Genomic DNA, 19,248 nt, shown 5'->3' with positions numbered 1-19,248 from the left:
TATCATCAAGATATGAAAATTTCATATATAGATCTCTATCCGTTATTCAATAGTTAATTTATGATTTAAATTTAATCATATAGTCTGTAATTATATCGTATATATATTCTTTATTAAACAACTCACAATTTGTTTTGAAGATATTAGTATGTACCAATTTGAGCATTCCTGGATATGATTAGTAATTAAGATAATTATGGATTATATAATATTTAACTGTGAATATTTAGATCATCACACCTAGTAAGCAACTAATATTATGCTAATTATTCAATTATGTCAAAATAATTATAATTGGTGTTGTCATTACAAAATATAATATAAATAAGTTTAGTTATAATTTATCATTCCATCTTAAAATCTATACTTCTTTTTTTCGTGGATAAAACTAGTAGAAAAATTTCTTCCCGTTTTGCCTCATTTGGCATCACCAAGAAAATGTATCAATGGAAAATATTTTCATGAGCAACAATTGAACTTCGCCTAACTTAAGATCCCAACTACAGGAGTCGAGTGCCTAGCGCTCGATTCAAGATCCCCACGTCCGATCCCACGTCCTTGCTCGCTTGCCTCATGAGCCAGGACCCATGTCATTAGTTTGTCCCCTCCAAAAAAACCTGTCAAATAATTCGAAAAAAATTGATGCTAATAATCAATCTGATCCTCAAAGACGGTTTTGCGGAGAAAATCGCTACTGATTCAGCCCTAAAAACAGAGGCTTTGGCCCTTCGTGCAACTCCGTTGAAGTTAGTGGAGGCAAGAAAGAGAAAGGAGTCTTTGGCAGGAAAGAGGGAAAACTCTTCTGCTTCGCCTGAACTAACCTACGAGTGCGAAGTACACTCTGACAGCAAAGTTATGGTGGAAAGTTTAATGGGCTTAATTCCGAGCCAATGGACAGTGCAAGCAATTTTAGAAGATACCAAAGTGCTGTTGGCCCAACTTCAAGGAGTCCAAGTATCTTATGCGCCTAGAGAAGCTAACAAGCCTGCCGATTGAATAGCAAAAGCCTATCGAGACAACTGCCTTCCTCAGAATTGGGTTTTATATCCCCCTATCTACTTTCGGTTTTATTATGTAACAACCTCAAACTTAGTTGCAGTTCAACAACAATTTAGTAATGGTAAATGCTTTATTGACAAAAAAAAAAAAAAACAAAAAAAAAAAGAATTCCACAACGGTTGACAGAATTTTCTTGTCTATGCATATTAAACATCGTAACTAGTGAATCTACCAATTCCTTCGTGCATAGCACCGGCTGTTTAGCTAGCTCTACAGAAAGAGATTATGCACCATGACATCATGGCATCATACATGTGGTAGAACATTGCAAAGAATTCCACCCTTTGAAATATATCATAATGACAACATGCTGGCATGACTACATTTTATACATACCCGAATCAGAACTGGTTGAATACAGCAGGATTCTGCAACCTTTCATCAAGTCACCAACGAATGTAGCACTATAAGTTTACATACTGAAGATGAGCTCCCTCTCATACAACGTCAACCTCAGTCACTGGCATTCCGAACCAAAGAAGCTAACACTAGGAAGGCTGAGGACAACCTTTTTTAGAGGCAGGAAAAGATGGCCTTGAGGTGGTGTTGCATTGACCATTAGGCTTCAAATGGTTAATCTCTCTGAGACTTGAGATCAGGTCAGAAGGTTGGCTCTCCGGGACTCGAACCCAGGTCAGCGCCAGGAAATTCATAAAGCCCACCGGTCGTTGCCTCCTGATGGATAGTAGCTTGAGGACTTAAATGAAAGTTTGAAGCTGAAAGTAGAATTTGGAACTCAATATTCAAATATCATTATCCACCCAAGCTGACACGAGTGCACATCTAGAACCGGATATTTGTACCACAAACAAGAAATTGCAAAAGCTGTAGATCAGAAAAGCAAGATAGAAATTTCAATATGAGAAATATCTTAAAAGTCCATATATTGCAATTCTTGAAATTTATGGCCTAAAGATTTCGAGAATCGAAGATAGAAGTCTACTTATTATATCCTTCCACATGCGATTTCAGAAATTACCTGAGTGTCAAAATGCTTGTGGCCAACTGACTTATCAGCCAAAAATCTTCGTAAGGACCACTTGAAAAGCTATTTGTAGGTGAAACTTTCCTTGTATGAAGACTGCTAACACACTCAACTGGTCGGGGCAGCTACACTTGGAGGGAAGAAGCTTTCACTTAGCACTAACCTCATTCACCATTGCCACAAAGCCACAACTGAGGCCCACGGATGTGAAAGATATGAAGACACCATATCCTCTCTGCAAGTTCACCTAGAAATGAAGCATGAATTTGGTTCAAAGTCACAATAACTCTATTTTTTTGTAATGATTAACACTTCATGCAAACAGCCTGCTCTGCAGAGAACAGAATCTCTGGTTAAATTCGGAGGACCTAAAGGGACACTATACATGTGAGATACATTGCATGCATTGTATGACATTAGGAAACTATACTTAGGCTTTGCAAAAGGAAACCCCATATGATGAGGAGCACACGGGTTCAACTGGCTCTCTTGAATATATAACGCGCTGGAAGAAATATTGCAGTCTCCAAAATCATGTATACAAGCAAATAATTAACTGCATGGACAAGGAAGTAAGAAGAGATGCTGCATATACTCACAATCCTTGTGCTCCTTCCTTTCCTGAAAGCAACTACAACATCTACAAGGGAAAGGCCATGCACTGTGTTAAGATCAACAGTTTCATCTCCACTAAGTCATAAAGTTATGTTTTTCCTGGCTTGGAAGCAAGAATAATGACAGGGGAAATAAATGAAGCTTGAATTACAAACCTTACTATCGGAGAATCTTCTTTAAGCTGAATCTCAATCTGGCTCACATAAAATCTGAATAGAGGTGACCTGCCAGAGTAACAGGCATTTTGAATCGCACTAAAGGGGAGCCTTGACTTACAAAAAACATTTTAGCTAGTGAAGCTCCATATATACAAAGATCATCAGATCATCTTTCAGATTGTAAAGTGTGTACATTTTTCTGATAAAATCAAAGAACAATAAATCAGAGATAATCAGTATGAAGGAAAAGATGTTCAGATTACCAGGAAGGAACTGCAACTGCTAAAAGAGCAGGTGGTACCATCCACAGCAGATGAACTTGACCGTCCAATAATTTCATAAGATAATCAAGGATGCTGCCTTCCTGCTTACATTAAAGCAACACTAAGCAACCCCAACTTCAATGGAGGTAAAAAGTTTAGTTTCTGGAACTACACTTGAGTAAGAACATCATGCGACAATCACACTGTCTCGCTGGTGCCAAAATCACATCATTTATATCCCTGTATGTCATTCAATGAGAACCTGAGGGCTAAGAGGCCAGTTTTTTAAATTGTTTTGTATGAGGAGGTTAATTGCTACATTGCTTTTATTTTTAAGATACTATTGGGGTGGTTTTTTTTTTTTTTTTTTTTTGGGGGGGGTGGTGATGAAGTATAGGATCGAGGAAGGGTAGTGGAAAATCAAAATAAATAAATAAAAAAAGAATGCTGACCCATTAAAAAATATCATTCCTATTATCGAGTTAATCATGACAAAGACTAATACTAACTGCATTGAGTTCAATCAAGTCATATATCATAAGACAATAGAGTTCAGCAACTTTCAAGTAATGGTTAACCACAAAGCGAAGAAGCAGCAGCTGTCAACAGCCTATGAAGAAGTGCTCCTGTAGTGATGATGTAACTGATAATATCTTTCATAGTCAATGCATCTGATTCCCATGACAAAAGATGATAAAGTTGAACGGCAGTCACACAATTGCAAAATATCATTACTTAACCTAGCATTCACAAATGTCATGAATTATTTTATTAGTAGTTGACATGAAGATCTTCCAAGATTATCATACCTTTGAGTGCTCCATGCTCTCTTTCAAAATTAAGTTTTGAGGTCTTCCTGAAAGCAAGTTGCAAACTTCTGAGAATCTCTGTGAGCTAGTGAAGGAATCCCAATTAACTGACTGAAGATGTTTAATTACTAAACTCCATCTTCTGGTAACACATCCTAATAAAAGAAGTTCCTACAAAGAAGAGGAAAGAGAAAATCAACGCCAGTAGAAAAGGGAGAAAAAGGCTCCAAGTCCACATTGAAGCAATTTTAGTATTTAGAGCTTCAAGAGTATGTTCCACTTAAGGATTAATCATCATTCCTTCATATTTAATTATCTATTTATTAGTGAACAAGGAAATTATTATCTAAATGGGTCAACAAATTGACCTTACAACAGCAATGATTAAATACTATCACTTCAGAACAAGCCCGTATTTTATCTTGTTACCTTTATTGCTTCCCGTGTCCATCTACTCAAATTCACATTAGTGATTATCTCTTGTATTGAAGTGAATGATCCATAAAATGGACTAATTGGACAATAGTGGAAATTGCAGAGAGCATAAACATTGAGGTACTAATAATACACCGCTTCCAGAAGAGAGGGAAAAACATACTATTTTGTCAGACAAACTGCCAAAATTTCTTCCTTCTGACATATTCATACGTTCAAAAACTTGCAACCACTGTATTGGAGAAGCAGCAAACATCATGCTGGCACCAGATACCAGTCTGATCGTTCTCTTATCAATGAAATACGTGAGGCTCCTTGTTTTCCAGTGATACCAAATTGTTACCTCATCCAATTGATCTTTATTCCTGAACAACAATTCAAATTTCTTAATGCGTGGCCGAGCTAAGTTAGTGCTGCAAACTAGCAAACGGGCAATTTCAGGTAAAGCATTCAGCATTCATTACGTTGGAATGGCAGACATTTAGACACAATGTGCCTATGTAAAAGATTATTTAATAGTAAAACCTGAGCACCACCATGTAATGCAATCTAATTGCAAGAACAGACGCACTCCACCAAATTCCTAAAGTTTACTATCCCATGAAAATCCACAAGGCCATGGTCTGACTAACAAACATTTTGGAGATCTTTTCTCAGGATAGGGAAGAATAAGTTGGAACGCCTTGTTCCTAATGTAATGGGTACTCCGTGGCTCATACATTGGCCTGATGTGGTGGCTCCACCAGAAAAACAAAGTTCTGCGATGGAGGATGCGGTGATGTGACTGTCCTAAGCTCAAGGAATTGTCAACTTATATTAATAAAAAAATACCAAAGCCAGCAACTCAAATGGACACGATCACAAAAACCAACAGCATAAAGCTAGCTAACTTAATCAAATGTTCAGATTTTTTCTTACCACCGATGCTAGGGTATATAATGAAGCTATCCATTATAAAAGACAACGAGGAATCAACTGAAGGCTTTTAACAAACTTCATGTTAAAATTATAAACGTCAACTGACATCTTTATCGAGAAAAAGAAAACCACGTACATGCCACTCACCTTGAAGCTGTATCGTGCATCGGATGCTCCATATCAATGCTTTGGTCACACCAAGTCAGCTGACTGCTACCCACAGCTTTAGAGATAACAGCCAAGCTTTTCTCTGCAGACAATACACACGAAATAGCAGACTGCCTTTTCAGAAGCTCTTGGATGCAAGAGCTTGTCCCATTCTGCTTGGTACGTTTTTCAGTCGCATTACTTGCTATGTCAGTGTGATTAATTGGTGAAAACTTCTCAGAACTATTGCTGTCATGAAGTAAGTCGAGAGGTATTCTGCAGGCTCAACTTGTCCAAGTATCTGCTGAGGCGATCAGGATCTTCTCGTGAAAGGACATTGAGATCCATCCGAATGGTTGAACAGAGAAGTGATCTGAGATTTGAATCTCTTAACGGCAAGCTATGGACCAACTGCTCGAGCACGAGGTCTCTAGCTCTACTCAGAGTACCAGAGGATAGTTTCGCTAGACCCTGAACATTCGGAGAGAAAGCTGAGAATTTGAAACTAGCTTCAGGAAAAATCATTATAACACTATCAGAAAGCTCCCAGCTTGGAAAAACCATTTATGGCCTATGACCTGAGGGAAAGAAGTGTCCGCCACTATCACAGAGAGAGCTTTATCAAGTTCTTGCAGGGACTCATCATAGTCCTCCGAACAGCTGAAAGACTTGAACACCTGAAAGTGATTCAACGACATCACCGACCGCGGTACAGTCGCTAGAAATAAAAGAAACTAAGGCCTATTTCAGACAATGAGGTAACAAGACAGGCTAATCCACAATTCTGATTATTTTCATACTAGGGTGGCTATCATGAACTCAAGCAAACAAATTGAAAGGTTGGAGGGTTAAAAAGAGTCATCTATCGCTTTGTTGATGCTACAATAAACCCAAAATTTAAAGAAAGACGGAGTGACAGCAGATTTACAAACTAAAGGAACACCAACAACCACAAGCATAAACCGGCACAAACCATTCACTCACTGCTTCCTTCACCCAGAAACAAGATCACTACAATTCGTCATCAGAGATTAAGAAACCAACACGAGGGCGTCGAGAAAAGAAGGAAAAAGATACGGACTTGTTCGAAGAAGAGGCCCCACTGAAAGGCTTTGGTGACGTTCTGCTGGTCCCAGTGGGCCAAAAGGCCAGAAGACTGGTACCCAGATGGGAGGATGAGGATATCCGCGAACCCCTTCACCAGTTTCACCATCTCTTCCAAGCTTACGTCCGGGTGCTTCCACCCCCATTGTCCAAGAAAATTTGCAGAATCGGGTTTTCGCCAATTCTCTCTCTCTCTCTCTCTCTCTTGCACTAGCTATAAGAACCAGAAAGATCGAATTTTTGGCTTTCCCATCTGGAGCTTTTCCTTTTCTGTGGCAAACCAACCGCGGCCTGGAATCGAAAGATCTCCTTTTCCTGCTCCCAGATGGTGAGTGGCTTCAGACAAATGACATTAATGGCGTCGCCGATAAATAAAACATTTTCACGGCGTTTTTGAGTGGTTTCAGACAAATTCCGTGAGACTCAGATGATACTGGAAAGCAAGCTCGGGATAATTAAAGCTGTTGTACAGCGATTAATTCATTTGTATAGTTTTTAATCATACTAATCTAATTTTAAACTTTTTGACAACATATCAGTTTAATCTTAATATTTTAATTATACATTTAATTATTTGAAATATTAATTCTAAACTTTTTGACAACTTGTCAAGTTAGCCTTTCAGCTAATTTTAAACAAAAATCACTTAAATAAATGCAGGCAAATCGCCAATTATCCCACGTAGCATGTTAACTAGCACTAACATGGATATTATTTGCACTTTTTAACTTTTTTTCGTTTATTTTTTTTTTCCCTTTTCTTCTCCATTGTCATGTGGCAAGTCGTTGACATTAATATTAACAATTTTCAATCAAAATTGGCTAATGACTAAATTGATAAGTTATCAAAAAAATTATAACTAAATTGACAAATTTTCAAAAAGTTTAGTTTAAGATTAAATTGACATAAATTAAATTGTTAATATTAAATTGACAAATTGATAGTAAATTGACATAATCGAAAGATTTAAGATTAAATTGACTGTCATGCAATAAGTTTATGACTTTTTGGACAATTTTAAATGTACACTTAAATCTCAAATTCTAAATAAAAGGTTCTTATAAAATTTCCTGATATTGTATGATGTATGATGACAATATGACGAAATCTTTCTCACTCTACGAACTTTAAATTTAGATGTATTCCTCAAACTCGAAAGAAACCTTTCTTTCCTCATTTATGTTTTGTTTAATCATTACAGCATATTTATCAAAATATTTTAAGCACCATAACGGGGTGGCAATTCATGAGGCAATATCATAACACAAATCGAACACGATACGAATTTAACAAAATTACATTTCGATAGAGCCTATTGTTATGGTCACAACAGAGGGTGATCTTATGCACTGTTATGTGAAAAACGCAGTATTGTACATTTTTCTAAATTGTAGCTGAGATCCTTATGTATATAGCCTACCAAAAAGGAAAACATAGTAGTTTCTGAGGCATGAATGGCCATGCCCTACTTCTTGCCGTGTCAACTCTGTCTATTGTGAGAGAAACGTCTGCAGTTAGGCGCCGACGGAAGCCGTCGCCTGCCCCCGGAACTGCAGTGACATCGAATAAGCAGCGAGCGGCGCCTCCTCTTCATCTTCATCTTCGCCGTGCTCGCCGTCCTCGTCTGTTTCCCATAGGAAACTAGCATATGCTGCTTGAACATGGCTGCATTCGCGAAAGGATTATGACTTATGAGTCGGTATCTACTCGGAGGTAGCCAAAGTTAAAGCGCGGCGTGATGGATTAGTCGGCAAATTGAGCAGACACAAACCTGTCTTCAGGGGAAGCTTGAACGGCTCGCTCGAAGTAGGTCGACGCTCTCGGTTGGTCACGATGGAGCTCCCATACCAGCTTTGCGTATTGCGACAGGATCTCGCCGTCTCTAGGATCCGCCAAAATGGCACGAGCATAGAATTCCTCTGCTCTCTCCAGGTCTCCCCGTTTCTGGTATACAAGACATAGGCAAAATATGTTAGACAAGTCAGGAAGTTGCAGGAGATGTTCTTCGAATGGATTCCCGAATGATTGTCGATTTAGAGCTGAGTACTCGTCCGAATTTGCCATCACTGTGCGAGGTGCGATAGAGTACGAATTGTGACTCAATAATTTGCGTCTTATTTCTGATTAAATCTCTTCTTCGGCGGATTTCACTGATGTGATAAGTGCACCAGTTGCCAGATATTCAAGAAACTCATATAGCTGAACCTTAAAAAAGACCCAAAATAACAAATATCGAAGAGGTTCATGCGAATCCGATATCAGATGATATTAGTTTCTGCAATTGATTCATAAAAATTTCCAAGAAAAGGAGTGCTGAGTGATGAGAACTGTTATGCCATGTAAATATCAACATTTCACAAATTGAAATCATCTGAAACAGAGAAAACAGGGAGTGACTGCAATTACCTGATAGAGAAATTGAGCATAGTTTCTGAGAAACAAAGAGTTGTTAGGACTCTCCTCCACCATTTTCTTGTAATACTCTTCAACACCCTGATTATCTCCGCCATCGCCTCCGTCATCAGACGTATTAGACCCCCAGCAGCCTCTGCTGGTGCCGTCACAGCCGCTGTCGCCTCCACCGCCGATCCCTATTGCGAGATACATTTCTTGCCTGACCCTCTCCTTGTTCTCTTCGAAGTTGAACCTCTCCATCATATTCACACCACCAGCACTGCTCACTTCCTCCTCCGCAATCAAACTCATGCTTTTACTCCCCCTAAACTTCACACTGCTCTCCACCACCGATGCCTCTTCAAATTCTTCATACTCCTCTCCCTCCTCGATGTCGAAATTGCTGTTCTCTTCGTCCTCATCCTCGTAGCCGTGCCCGTACCTATAATATGAGAAAGACGGTATTGTCTCCAACATCACGCTTCGAGGCCGAGCTGAGGACTTCTTAACATGGCTCATGGTGTGGAGCTGATCTTCATTGCTGTTCAAGGGAGACATATTGTAGGCCAAGCCTTCCAAGTTGCCGTCGGATTGGGCTCGCCGGAAGCTGCTGCCAGTGCCGCCTCTGTGGTGGTTGGGAGTGTCGCCCAAGTCGTGTGTAGAGATGGGGGAGGAGTTGCATGAGATGGTGGTTAAGTTGAGGGACCCTTTTGGGTGGAAAGAGAAGCTGTGGTGGTTATGGTGGAAGGGGCTCTTGTGCAAGGCGGCGAGGGCGGCGGGGGCGGCGGCCTCATGGCCGTGGTGGCTCGGGCTGTCTGAGAAAGATGGGAGGAGAGACCCAAGAACAGGAGTGGAAGAGCTCCTCAGCAGCATTCTTCCCTTCTCCAAGAAATTAGGGGAGCAAATGAGGGTGTCCAACAATTTTCTAAAAGAGGGAAGGCAAAGGAAGGGAGATTGTTAAATCAATTTGATGGAGAAGACAAGCTGGTTTAGAGCTACCCCTTTTATAAAAAGGGAGAGTTCATTACCTTTTTCATGACCACTTCATGTGATGATGAGAGAAAAAGAAAATTATGTGGTGGAGGTGTGTGGAAAGGGATTTGCCTTGGGCATGACTGCATTGGAAAATATCAAGAGTGGGGTTGGGAAAGCCCGCTAAGAAACAAGAATAACAAAAGACAAAGGTTGAAAAAAGAAAGTATTAATATTTTTTCCAAATTGATATAATTTCTTTTAGTATCAAAAATTTCTAATTGGTCCACATGTGACAGATTTAACTTAAACTAATTTTTCGATCACCAGAAACATTAAATTAGTATATTTGTCACAAACTTACTATATATTAATTTCCGTTAGATTAGATTAATATATCTGTGATAAACAGAGAGTAAAACCCAAATCAATACACGACAAAGTATCAAGTGTCATCCAATTAAGCAATTTAATGGTAAATTTTAGTAAAAATTAAAGAATGATAAATTTATTACAAGTATACGAATTTGGAGTTTTTGATGGTAAAAAATTAGTTTGAATTTTTTATTATATGTGTATCGCTTTTGGATTTTTCATAGTATTAATCCAAAAAAAAGATGATGGGATTGGAAATTTTAGGGTACTGAGAATTTCACTTTTATGCTTTATTGAATGTCGTGATTTACATTGATTTAGATCTCCTTGTAGGTAATAAAAAATCTATTATGGAATGTTCAGAATAATATGTTACGTCCTTGACTAGCCTTCATATGCTCGTGAAGATTCTTCGCAAGTCTCATATGAGGGCGTCCTTCATCACGTCATCGGAGCCAAGAAAAACTAAAGAATTCATCGTCATTTGACAGCTTAAGCTTTTATGTACATTGCCACATGTTCTGATATTTCGTGGGTGGTTCCAAACGACGGCTCCGCTCGCGGAAATTGAACATTCGCCAACGTGTTACACGGGACAAAAATTGCATTTTCCTTCCCTTCCCTTCCCTCCACGACGATCTCCAGCCGTGGAAAAAGCCCCGGACGACAGATGGGAACTTGAGGAAGCATGTGGCACGTACGTTTCGACGCATTGCTTGGTTGTCTAGTTCTGAATCTTCTGATTCGCTCGTTCTACACTGCCTGGAGAGTAGGACAAGAGAGGGGCCGAGGTTGACCTGCCACCTCCCTCCCATTATTCCTTTGATTCACGTTTTTTTGCCTTTTGCTACCGGTTCCTCCTCTCTGTGCGTCCGCACACGTGGCGAAAGCCACGGCTTTGGTTGGTCTAAGACACCTGTCTTTTGGCTCGTAGGAAAGAGTCATAAATTCTCTGTACTAAAAAAGACTTCCAAGGAGAAACACCCAAAAATTGTCCGCTTTATCCTAAATTAAAAAAATTATTTAAGTAGTGTCATAACATATTTGTGCTATATCTTTTTATCAGATCACTTAAATACCAAATCGAAAAAAAAAATTAATCACTTAAATGCCTTAAGTGACGAATTCCGACCAAAAGTACTTATCGACTTTAATATTGAATGAATTATGCATCGCTTTTTTTATAAAAAAAAAAAAAATGTCCAATGTGAACTCTGAGGTGGTTGGATTCTCTTTAAACGACGTCGTATAATCATTTAATCCCCATTACTTTAACATTCAACAACGACAGTGGAGAGCTTTTCTCAGTGCACCGTAAATTCTAATTATGATTCCGATTCATTCATGTTTTGTCTTCTACTCCTTATTTTATTTCGTTTTTCATTGTTCTCCTTATGTCTGTCAAATTCCATTGCCATTAGTTGCACTGTCGGAGGGGAATTTGAGTTTTCAAGGAAACTCTGGTCGAGCTACCTTTCCCATGTTTGCAGATCTGGAGATGGACTAGCAGTGTGTTCCTCCTAATTTGGACATGGAGCTCTTCACGGCGGTGGAGTCAAGAATCGATACGGTGAATTTGGGAATGAGCCCCAATCCAAGAGGTCGTTAAGCCTACATCTTGGTTCGACTGAGGCGACTACCTTCGTCACCTTCCTCATCTTCATCATCCCCTCATCATCTTCCACCTTTTCTTCTTCTTTGATTGTCTGCAAATTGAAAAAAAAGAAAAAAAAATTGATGTCAAATGTGGACAAAAATACTAATTTGGACCAATCAAAATTAGGGTTATATTTGGGGCAAAGATTTAGACGACGTGTTTAGGGCTATTATTACTGATTGGGCACACTAGTGAGCCATGTCAGTCGAGGAAATTGATAAAATATTGCCACGTCAGATTTCTAACAGACCAAATCAAAGTTGGTGCTTAAATAATTGTTTTGCTTTTTAAAAGTAGCACTTAAGTGATCTAACGAAAAGTTTTTACACTAAAGTAAGCACCATATGAAAATTATCACTTCTAGTGTCTTTTTTGTCCTAAATTTATTATACATATGGTTATTCAACCCTATTTTTTTTTTTTTCAAATTTTTATCATCTTAAACTTTTGCTTGAAATTTCAATATAGCCCTTCTTACCAAATTCCACCGAAAAATTGCTATTCCTCATGGTGTGCCATGTAAGACGGCCACCAATAACTAAATCACCATATCAACGATTTTCGGTAAAAATTGTTCAAAAGGCCCGCATGGAAACTCACATAAAGATTTAGAATTAAATGGGCAAAAAATTGAAAAGTTTAAGATTAAACTAACATCCATACAATAAATTTAGGATGATTGGACAACTTTTCTCAATTTCAAATCTTAGAGACTTAATCCAACATTACAAAACTGCATGATTTTGAGTGTACCTCTGGCCATTTAATCCTCCATTGTGTCAAGATTGGTTACATCTAAAAAGTATCAATGGCGAGGCTCGGTGTTAATAATTACTTGCACTCAACTTTTTAATTGAGTAATAGATCTAATCATAAACTTAACAGCTTACAAAACCCTTTCCGCTAGAATGGCTTGAAGATAATTTTAGGTGGATCCGGACAAAAGGTTTATAATTATAAGGCTCGGCCTGACTTTTTGGGCCAAAAGTCTAGTGGGTTGATAAGTGGGTCATAAATGGGTATGCTCTCAGACTCATTTAAGACCCATTTATTTCAGTCTTTTTACTTTTAAAACCCATTATGAATGTAAGCTTGACCCATTAACGACCCATTTAGCTATAAATGGGTCTATAAATGGTCAATGACCCATTTTGACACATCTATTCCCGTCACAAATTGGAAAACCTTATGTTGAATGCAAATAAGAAATTTGAGATACCCTATTAAAAGAAAATTAGGTAATCGATTGCACAACGGATCAAAGATGTGTCCTTGCGGGGTCATTATCTTTTTGGTACTTTGGTCAACACAATTTACCATCCTCTAGTTACTGGCAAGGCAAATGGCGTGTAAAAGGTGAAAGATGTCCACTGTTTCCTCGGCAAGTTCCGAGCTTGTTGTTGGGCTATGCACTAGTAGGAGTTCCCGAGTCAAGCCGACACTGATTCCGATCGATCAGAACGCGGCTTGCGGTACTTTAGGTTGGATTTGGAATGCTTCGACTGCAACAGCTTTTGCCTTCCTCTGGTTTTTATGTGAGTCCTGAGAACTGGCAGTCCAAGAATTCATGACATTCTCTAGCAAAGAAAGCACTGCACTCTCCATCTGAATGACAGGATGAGAGAAAATAGATTCACAGTCCTGAGAAACCGATTTTAATTTTATTTCGCAAAGACTAGTCATGTTAAAGAAACCATGACCCAATTCAAATACGTCCTCCGAATCAATTACCGTCGCTATGATATTCAATAAGAAATCATGCTTTGTAAATAGTCCTAATTTGCGAAAAAAATTAAAAATATCTGGGTTCCTAGCGGTTCCAAGTCACAGAGATGGGGCTTCTCACTCTGTGAGCAAGGCCAGAATGAACCCAAGTCAAATGTCCCTGAGAATAGCTCAGTTTTGAAGTCCCTGCTCTCTTCCTTGCTATAAACCACACTCTGTAGCTCAAAGCCTGATTCCTTTGACTGAACACAAGCCTCCTTGGCCTAACTCTCAAGCTCAGCCCATCGGGCGCCGCCACTTGCACCGAGTACACAGAATTCGGCGCGCCCACGTTGGTGACCCGCCGCCTGACCATCTTCCTCCTCGTCCCATCCTTAAAAAACACGGAAATCGAAGGGTAATTCAGGGTGAAGCCCCTGTTTGCTCTCAAAAGCTCGCGACAGCTGACATTTCGGTGAGTGATAGTGAAGATGTCGGAATTCGTGTAGCCTAATGTGCACAGATGGGTGATGTAGTCATCAGGGTTGATGTCGTAGATCAACCCAGGGTCGATGGCTCTTGCCGGGTTCACGTTCCCTGACCCAGTGGCGAAAATCCCCGCTGGTTTGTTTCCATCCATGATCGGCTTCCCCCAGTGGTCGGTCATGTCCGAGGTTGTCATGATTGCTGATTTGATGGCTGCCGGGGTCCAATCTGGGTGGACGGACCGGATCAGAGCGGTAATCCCGCCGACGTGAGGGCAGGCCATGGAAGTCCCTGACATTACTGTGAAGTTCACTCTCCTGGAATCTTCAGGAAGCCCACTGGGGCCTAAGTTTTGAGGCCAAGCAGCAATAATGTTGACTCCTGGAGCAATCACATCAGGCTTCAGGATTGTAGGATTAGTCAGGCTCGGCCCTCGGCCAGAGAATTGAGCCACGGCAGGCGCTCGGCTTTTCCCAATGACGGTCCCGCCGAACTCGATCCTGGCCTTCGGCCTTGCGGTGGAGTTAATGTAGGCCTTCAAGAGGATCGACTCCGAATATCCGATTGCCGTCGCTGGCAACACATGGACGTCCACTGAGTCGTCTTCGAGGTTTACCTCAGTATTCGCTAGGATCATCGCAGCCCCACCTGCTTCCTTCACAACTTGGCCCTTCTCCGACCTCCCATTGACTCCGCGATCGCAGATGACGATCTTGCCTCGAACCTTTTCTCTAGGGAGTGACCCTCGGAAGCAAAATTCGCCCCCCGTGTTGCCGCCAGAGACGTAAATCAACTCAAGTTCTTCGCCAGACATCGCAGAATGGTCCCTCGCCGGGTACATGGATTCTCCATATAGGAACTTCCCATTGCCCAACCGAACAATAGCTGGGAATCTCCGGTCGAGCGTGCTCGCACCTACGGTTAGGATCCATGGAGCTTCATTGGCAACCGAGTTCGGCATCGGCCCATTGTTTCCGGCTGCGCATACGACTGATACGCCTTGCTCAACTGCGCGGAAGCTCCCGATAGCAATGCTATCCGCGTAAATGGGGATGGGGAAGCCACCAAGCGAGAGGGAGAGGACATCGACTCCGTCCCTGATTGCCACATCCATCGCAGCTAATATATCAGAGCTGTAACAGCCGCTGAACCAGCAGACTTTGTACACTGCAATGTGAGAGCCCGGGGCCATCCCGCGGGCCACGCCGGCACCATTACCAAGCACGCTCGCCATTGCCACGGAGGCTCCCCCAGCCGTCGATGAGGTGTGCGTCCCGTGGCCATGGGAGTCTCTCGGCGAGATATACTCGACCACATCATCCGCCGAAGGCGATGGAGAAGCCATGCGATGCCCCTTGGTAAAGAACCGGGCGCCAATTAGTTTCCGGTTGCAATTTGAAGAGTTGAAGCCCTGACCTTCTTGGCACGTCCCCTTCCATTTCTTGGGGACAGGCGGCATTCCCAATCATTGAAGCTTGGGCTCTCGGGCCAAACTCCGGTGTCTAGGAGGCCAATGATCGTCCCTCGCCCGAACCTCGACTCACTCCAAGCCCCTCCCGAGGGATTCAATCCTAGGAACTTGTAGGAATAAGTAGTTTGCACTTGGAGGACCCTGTCAGGCCTGATGGCAACGACATCACTCATTCGCCCCAAGCTCTCGCGCTCCGATTCAGTTAGGCGAGCGGCGAAACCGTCCATGGCGGAGCGGTAGGAATAGAGGAGGCGAGAAGAAAGGTCTTCTTCCGTCGAGCGAGAGACGGTGCGGTGGATGAAGGAAAGGTGCCATTGGAGCTCGGAAGCGAATGCGAACCGGGTTGGGCCGTTTGGATGGAGCTGAACTATGTATGTGTGGAGAGGGTCGGTGTCGGCATGGAGTGCGGCCATGTAGAGTGAAAGCGAGAAGGCGATGATGAGGGAGTTGATACTGGCTTCCATGGTATCGGGTCGAGACACTTTGCTGCATGATTCGGGGACACATTCGAGGGTGGACTTATATGAAGAATTCGCGAAGGGGGGGGGAGAGAGAGAGTTCAAAACTGAGCTCTGAGAGGAGAGGAAACTCGTGAAATTCAAGGGCTCTTCATCACGAGGATCATTTGGTCGAGAGAGAGAGAGAGAGAGAGAGAGAGAGAGCTCTTGAGGAGCTGAGTGTTCGCGCGCGTGCTCTGAGCTCTTGGGCTTCACGAGAAGTTGTGGTCGGTTTTAATACGTTGAAAGCCGTTGGAGTTCGAATGAAAATGTCCGATGAATGTTTGATGTTCGGTAAGTAGAAGCATGGTAAGTAGAAGCTTGAAGCTGTACTATGATGAAAGGTGAAATGGCCGTTGTCGATTCAATGTGTGTAACTACTTCAGAGTTTGTCCCAACGGTCACCCTTCTCACATGAGAATGGAGAGGTGGAGTTTGAATTCTCATAATCTTAAAGAGGTTAAGATGGAGACGATTTAATTTTGGTGTAAATTTTGATTTTCATGTTTTATAAGGAGATAAAGTAAATGTTTAAGAGTGAGGGTTAAAGTAAAAGTAAAATAAAATTAATAAAAAAAAAAAAAATCAATGTGCGTGTGCCTGCATTTATGATCGGTCTTGGACTAGCCATCCATGGCTCCCATTCCACGTACAGCTTGTGCTCTCTGCATCTGAACATTTTGCACGCGTGCCCACCACGCAACTAGCCAATCAAATTAGCTAGAGAGAGAGCCACACTGTCCTTGGAATAAGCAGCATTATGACCATATCTCAATCTCTGAAAATGCGTTAGAATCTCGCTCTCAATAGTTATAAAGACCCCATATGCGACTACAACAATGCTCTTGGAATGGGGATGCGGTTCACAACCGAACTAGCATTTTTGTCGATGCAATCCGGCTAATTCGGGGTCTATGGTATGATCCATCGGTGCAAGATCGTTCTTAGACATCTTTCAATTCCAGTGGAAAATGGAAGATGCGAAGCATTCATGTATTCAAGTGTAAGTACTCGAAGCGAGGGATATAAATCATGATTGTGCACGCCATGACGTACGGGCAAATCACAATTTGCTTTCACGGGATAATAATATCAAAATTACTGTTGCTTTTGAAAATGTTACGCTGTTTGGTACGGTTTTCCTGCACTGGCTACCGAATGCATACACGATGTTGGGCTATTCCTGGGCTGGGTTTTCTTATCGCTCCGACCCGTGGTTTCTGGACGAGACAAGAAATTCAGATCTAGGCCCAATTCATCAAGTTTAGTATGTGACGTAGAGAAAGACTTACAGCACCTATTGTGCAGCGGTGCAGAACTTTTCCTACCAAATAATTCTTGGTGGGTAGTGGGTACGGAAAAAATTAGGGCTACAGGACCATTGACTAAGGCACAGGATGTTCAATCTTGCGCATGGCTTCATTGGGAACAAGTTGCTTGAAAATTATACTAATAGATACCTGCCCTCACAAATGCTGAAACTGCATATACGTGTTTACATGGCAACCTAAAATACACCTTTCCAAACGAAACATGTTGGTCAACGAAATATTTATCGAAATCTCATTATTTTGTCTCTCTTTATGTCGCGATCTTTCGACAAGTAGCAGTGCCATCTCAATCACAAGCCGGCACAGCACGCCATGGACAGATTCTAAACTCCAGCAAGGTTCAGTGTACTCCGTTCGAGATGTACTATGAGGGCCACCGCCATTCTATTTTATTGCAGAGAGAACGAGATCTTAAAACGAGTTAGGAACTAGATCTGAACCGACTAAATCTCGGATTATCATATTAAACCTCTGCAATTTCTTTAAACTGAAGAAGGTTCCAAAGACGTGTCTGAAGGAATCGTGTTGACTTGCTGTCTTGGGAGGGAAATGTGTCGTTGGGTTTTGGCCAAGAAACGTGCTGGGGACCATTGGATTCCAGCTCGAGTCAGTTTGGGAAACAGCAAAAGTCAAAAGAGAATTTTCTAGCGATCGCGCGTTAACTTCAGTTGAGATCCGGCTTTCACGGCAATTAAGACAGTCATTGAGTTTCCCCACTGGGAAAGAAAGAGGCGCGCTTTCCATTCGTCAAATTATGCAAAATCCCCAGCAGGAATACGTCAGTTACAAAGCTACTAGGGATACAAAAAATACAAATCAAGTCGAGTGGAGATGAATCCAAAACTCAATCTGGCAAGAATTATCGGATCGAACCCAAACTACTCGCGGGTAACTTGTCTTAGTTTCGACTTTATCTATACTCATTAGCCCCTGCTCGCGTCTCTGCGATTTGGAATGTCGAACCAAATCCACCATGCTTTGGACATACAAGTTGCGAATAAGACTCCTCAAATTGGTCCGATAACATAAGAATTTTCGTGGGTAAGTGTCCGGATTCTTGTCGAGCAATCAGTGAAGGGAATTTGCACTCGAGACGGCAATATTGAGAGCAAACGTGTTAAGAACAAGATGGAGATGGGGACATTAAAAAGCCTGAAAAGAGCCCTACAGATCAATCCTAGTTCGTCACTACTATATAGCCAGGGAAACGCCACGATGAATGGACCACCATACATAATTTTTGCCAGATACAATATTGTGGGCTAGAAAGAGGAAAGTGAAAAGGGTAATTATGAAAGGGACTCCCTTTGTGCACGTTTAGTATAAAATTCCTGACCATGTGAAGCCGATCTGGCAAATCATATTTAAAAATCCGATGATGAATGGCTTGGTGACAGATGGTAGAAGATCCTCATGTCATGGCTAGGAAAAGATACCATTTTCCAGAGACTAACACACGAATCAAGAATAAACCACCAGAATCTCAGAATCTCTAGGTATTTCAGACATCAGAAGAAGCGGCCTCCTCAAGCTCCCAAGTACTACTCAAGTACACAAATAGAAATAGGAATCACAGAGAAATTAAATCATTGAACCTTCTAAACAAGATAAAACAAGTTTGCATTTCCATGTTCAGATAGTCTTTAGAACCACAGACTGGCAGGTTCCATCAGTCTTGAGAGCAAACATGTAGTGGCAAGAAGTTCATGCAATGAAAACTTTCCCTAGAGCTGGGATAAAGGCACGTGGCAGATTTCGTTAGCCTGACCAAAACACACTTGAACGTTGGACAACAAAAACAGGTAGAGAACCTACCCAACAACAAGATTAAATTTTGAGAACCCCCTCAAACTTCAGGCAAACTTGAT

At 41.4% G+C, this 19,248-nt stretch overlaps 3 protein-coding genes across 3 annotated transcripts; all 3 read right to left on the bottom strand.

Moving 5' to 3' along the window:
• Window positions 1–1,222: 1,222 nt before the first annotated feature.
• On the bottom strand, window positions 1,223–6,762 carry LOC104436915. The gene is given in 11 exon segments (XM_039307479.1): window positions 1,223–1,884; window positions 2,039–2,291; window positions 2,644–2,684; window positions 2,815–2,883; window positions 3,081–3,181; window positions 3,890–4,060; window positions 4,488–4,689; window positions 5,390–5,648; window positions 5,650–5,860; window positions 5,968–6,066; window positions 6,471–6,762. Coding segments are annotated over 10 exon segments (1,368 nt in total). The 5' UTR covers window positions 6,603–6,762; the 3' UTR covers window positions 1,223–1,884; window positions 2,039–2,208.
• A 991-nt stretch (window positions 6,763–7,753) lies between these two features.
• On the bottom strand, window positions 7,754–9,886 carry LOC104436907. Its single transcript, XM_010049765.3, has 3 exons — window positions 8,900–9,886; window positions 8,265–8,437; window positions 7,754–8,158 (listed from the first exon to the last, which is right to left on the bottom strand). Exons 1-3 carry the CDS (start codon window positions 9,758–9,760, stop codon window positions 8,008–8,010), a joined length of 1,185 nt encoding a protein of 394 aa, XP_010048067.2. The 5' UTR covers window positions 9,761–9,886; the 3' UTR covers window positions 7,754–8,007.
• Window positions 9,887–13,701: 3,815 nt separating this feature from the next.
• Window positions 13,702–16,016, bottom strand: LOC120295262 (subtilisin-like protease SBT1.2). The gene is given in 2 exon segments (XM_039316257.1): window positions 13,702–15,545; window positions 15,548–16,016. Coding segments are annotated over 2 exon segments (2,313 nt in total).
• Window positions 16,017–19,248: the final 3,232 nt, after the last annotated feature.

This window comes from Eucalyptus grandis, chromosome 1 (assembly GCF_016545825.1).
Source record: "Eucalyptus grandis isolate ANBG69807.140 chromosome 1, ASM1654582v1, whole genome shotgun sequence".
Lineage (NCBI taxonomy): Eukaryota > Viridiplantae > Streptophyta > Magnoliopsida > Myrtales > Myrtaceae > Eucalyptus > Eucalyptus grandis.
The sequence above is the reverse complement of the archived record's forward strand: the minus strand, read 5'-3'. Positions and strand labels throughout refer to the sequence as shown.

Coding starts and splice junctions, on each gene's coding strand:
- LOC104436907 (XM_010049765.3), bottom strand. CDS start 9,760: ATGCTGCTGAGGAGCTCTTCCACTCCTGTTCTTGGGTCTCTCCTCCCA. Junction 8,438..8,899: donor ATGCTCAATTTCTCTATCAG/GTAATTGCAGTC, acceptor CTTGTATACCAG/AAACGGGGAGACCTGGAGAG. Junction 8,159..8,264: donor CAAGCTTCCCCTGAAGACAG/GTTTGTGTCTGC, acceptor TCGCGAATGCAG/CCATGTTCAAGCAGCATATG.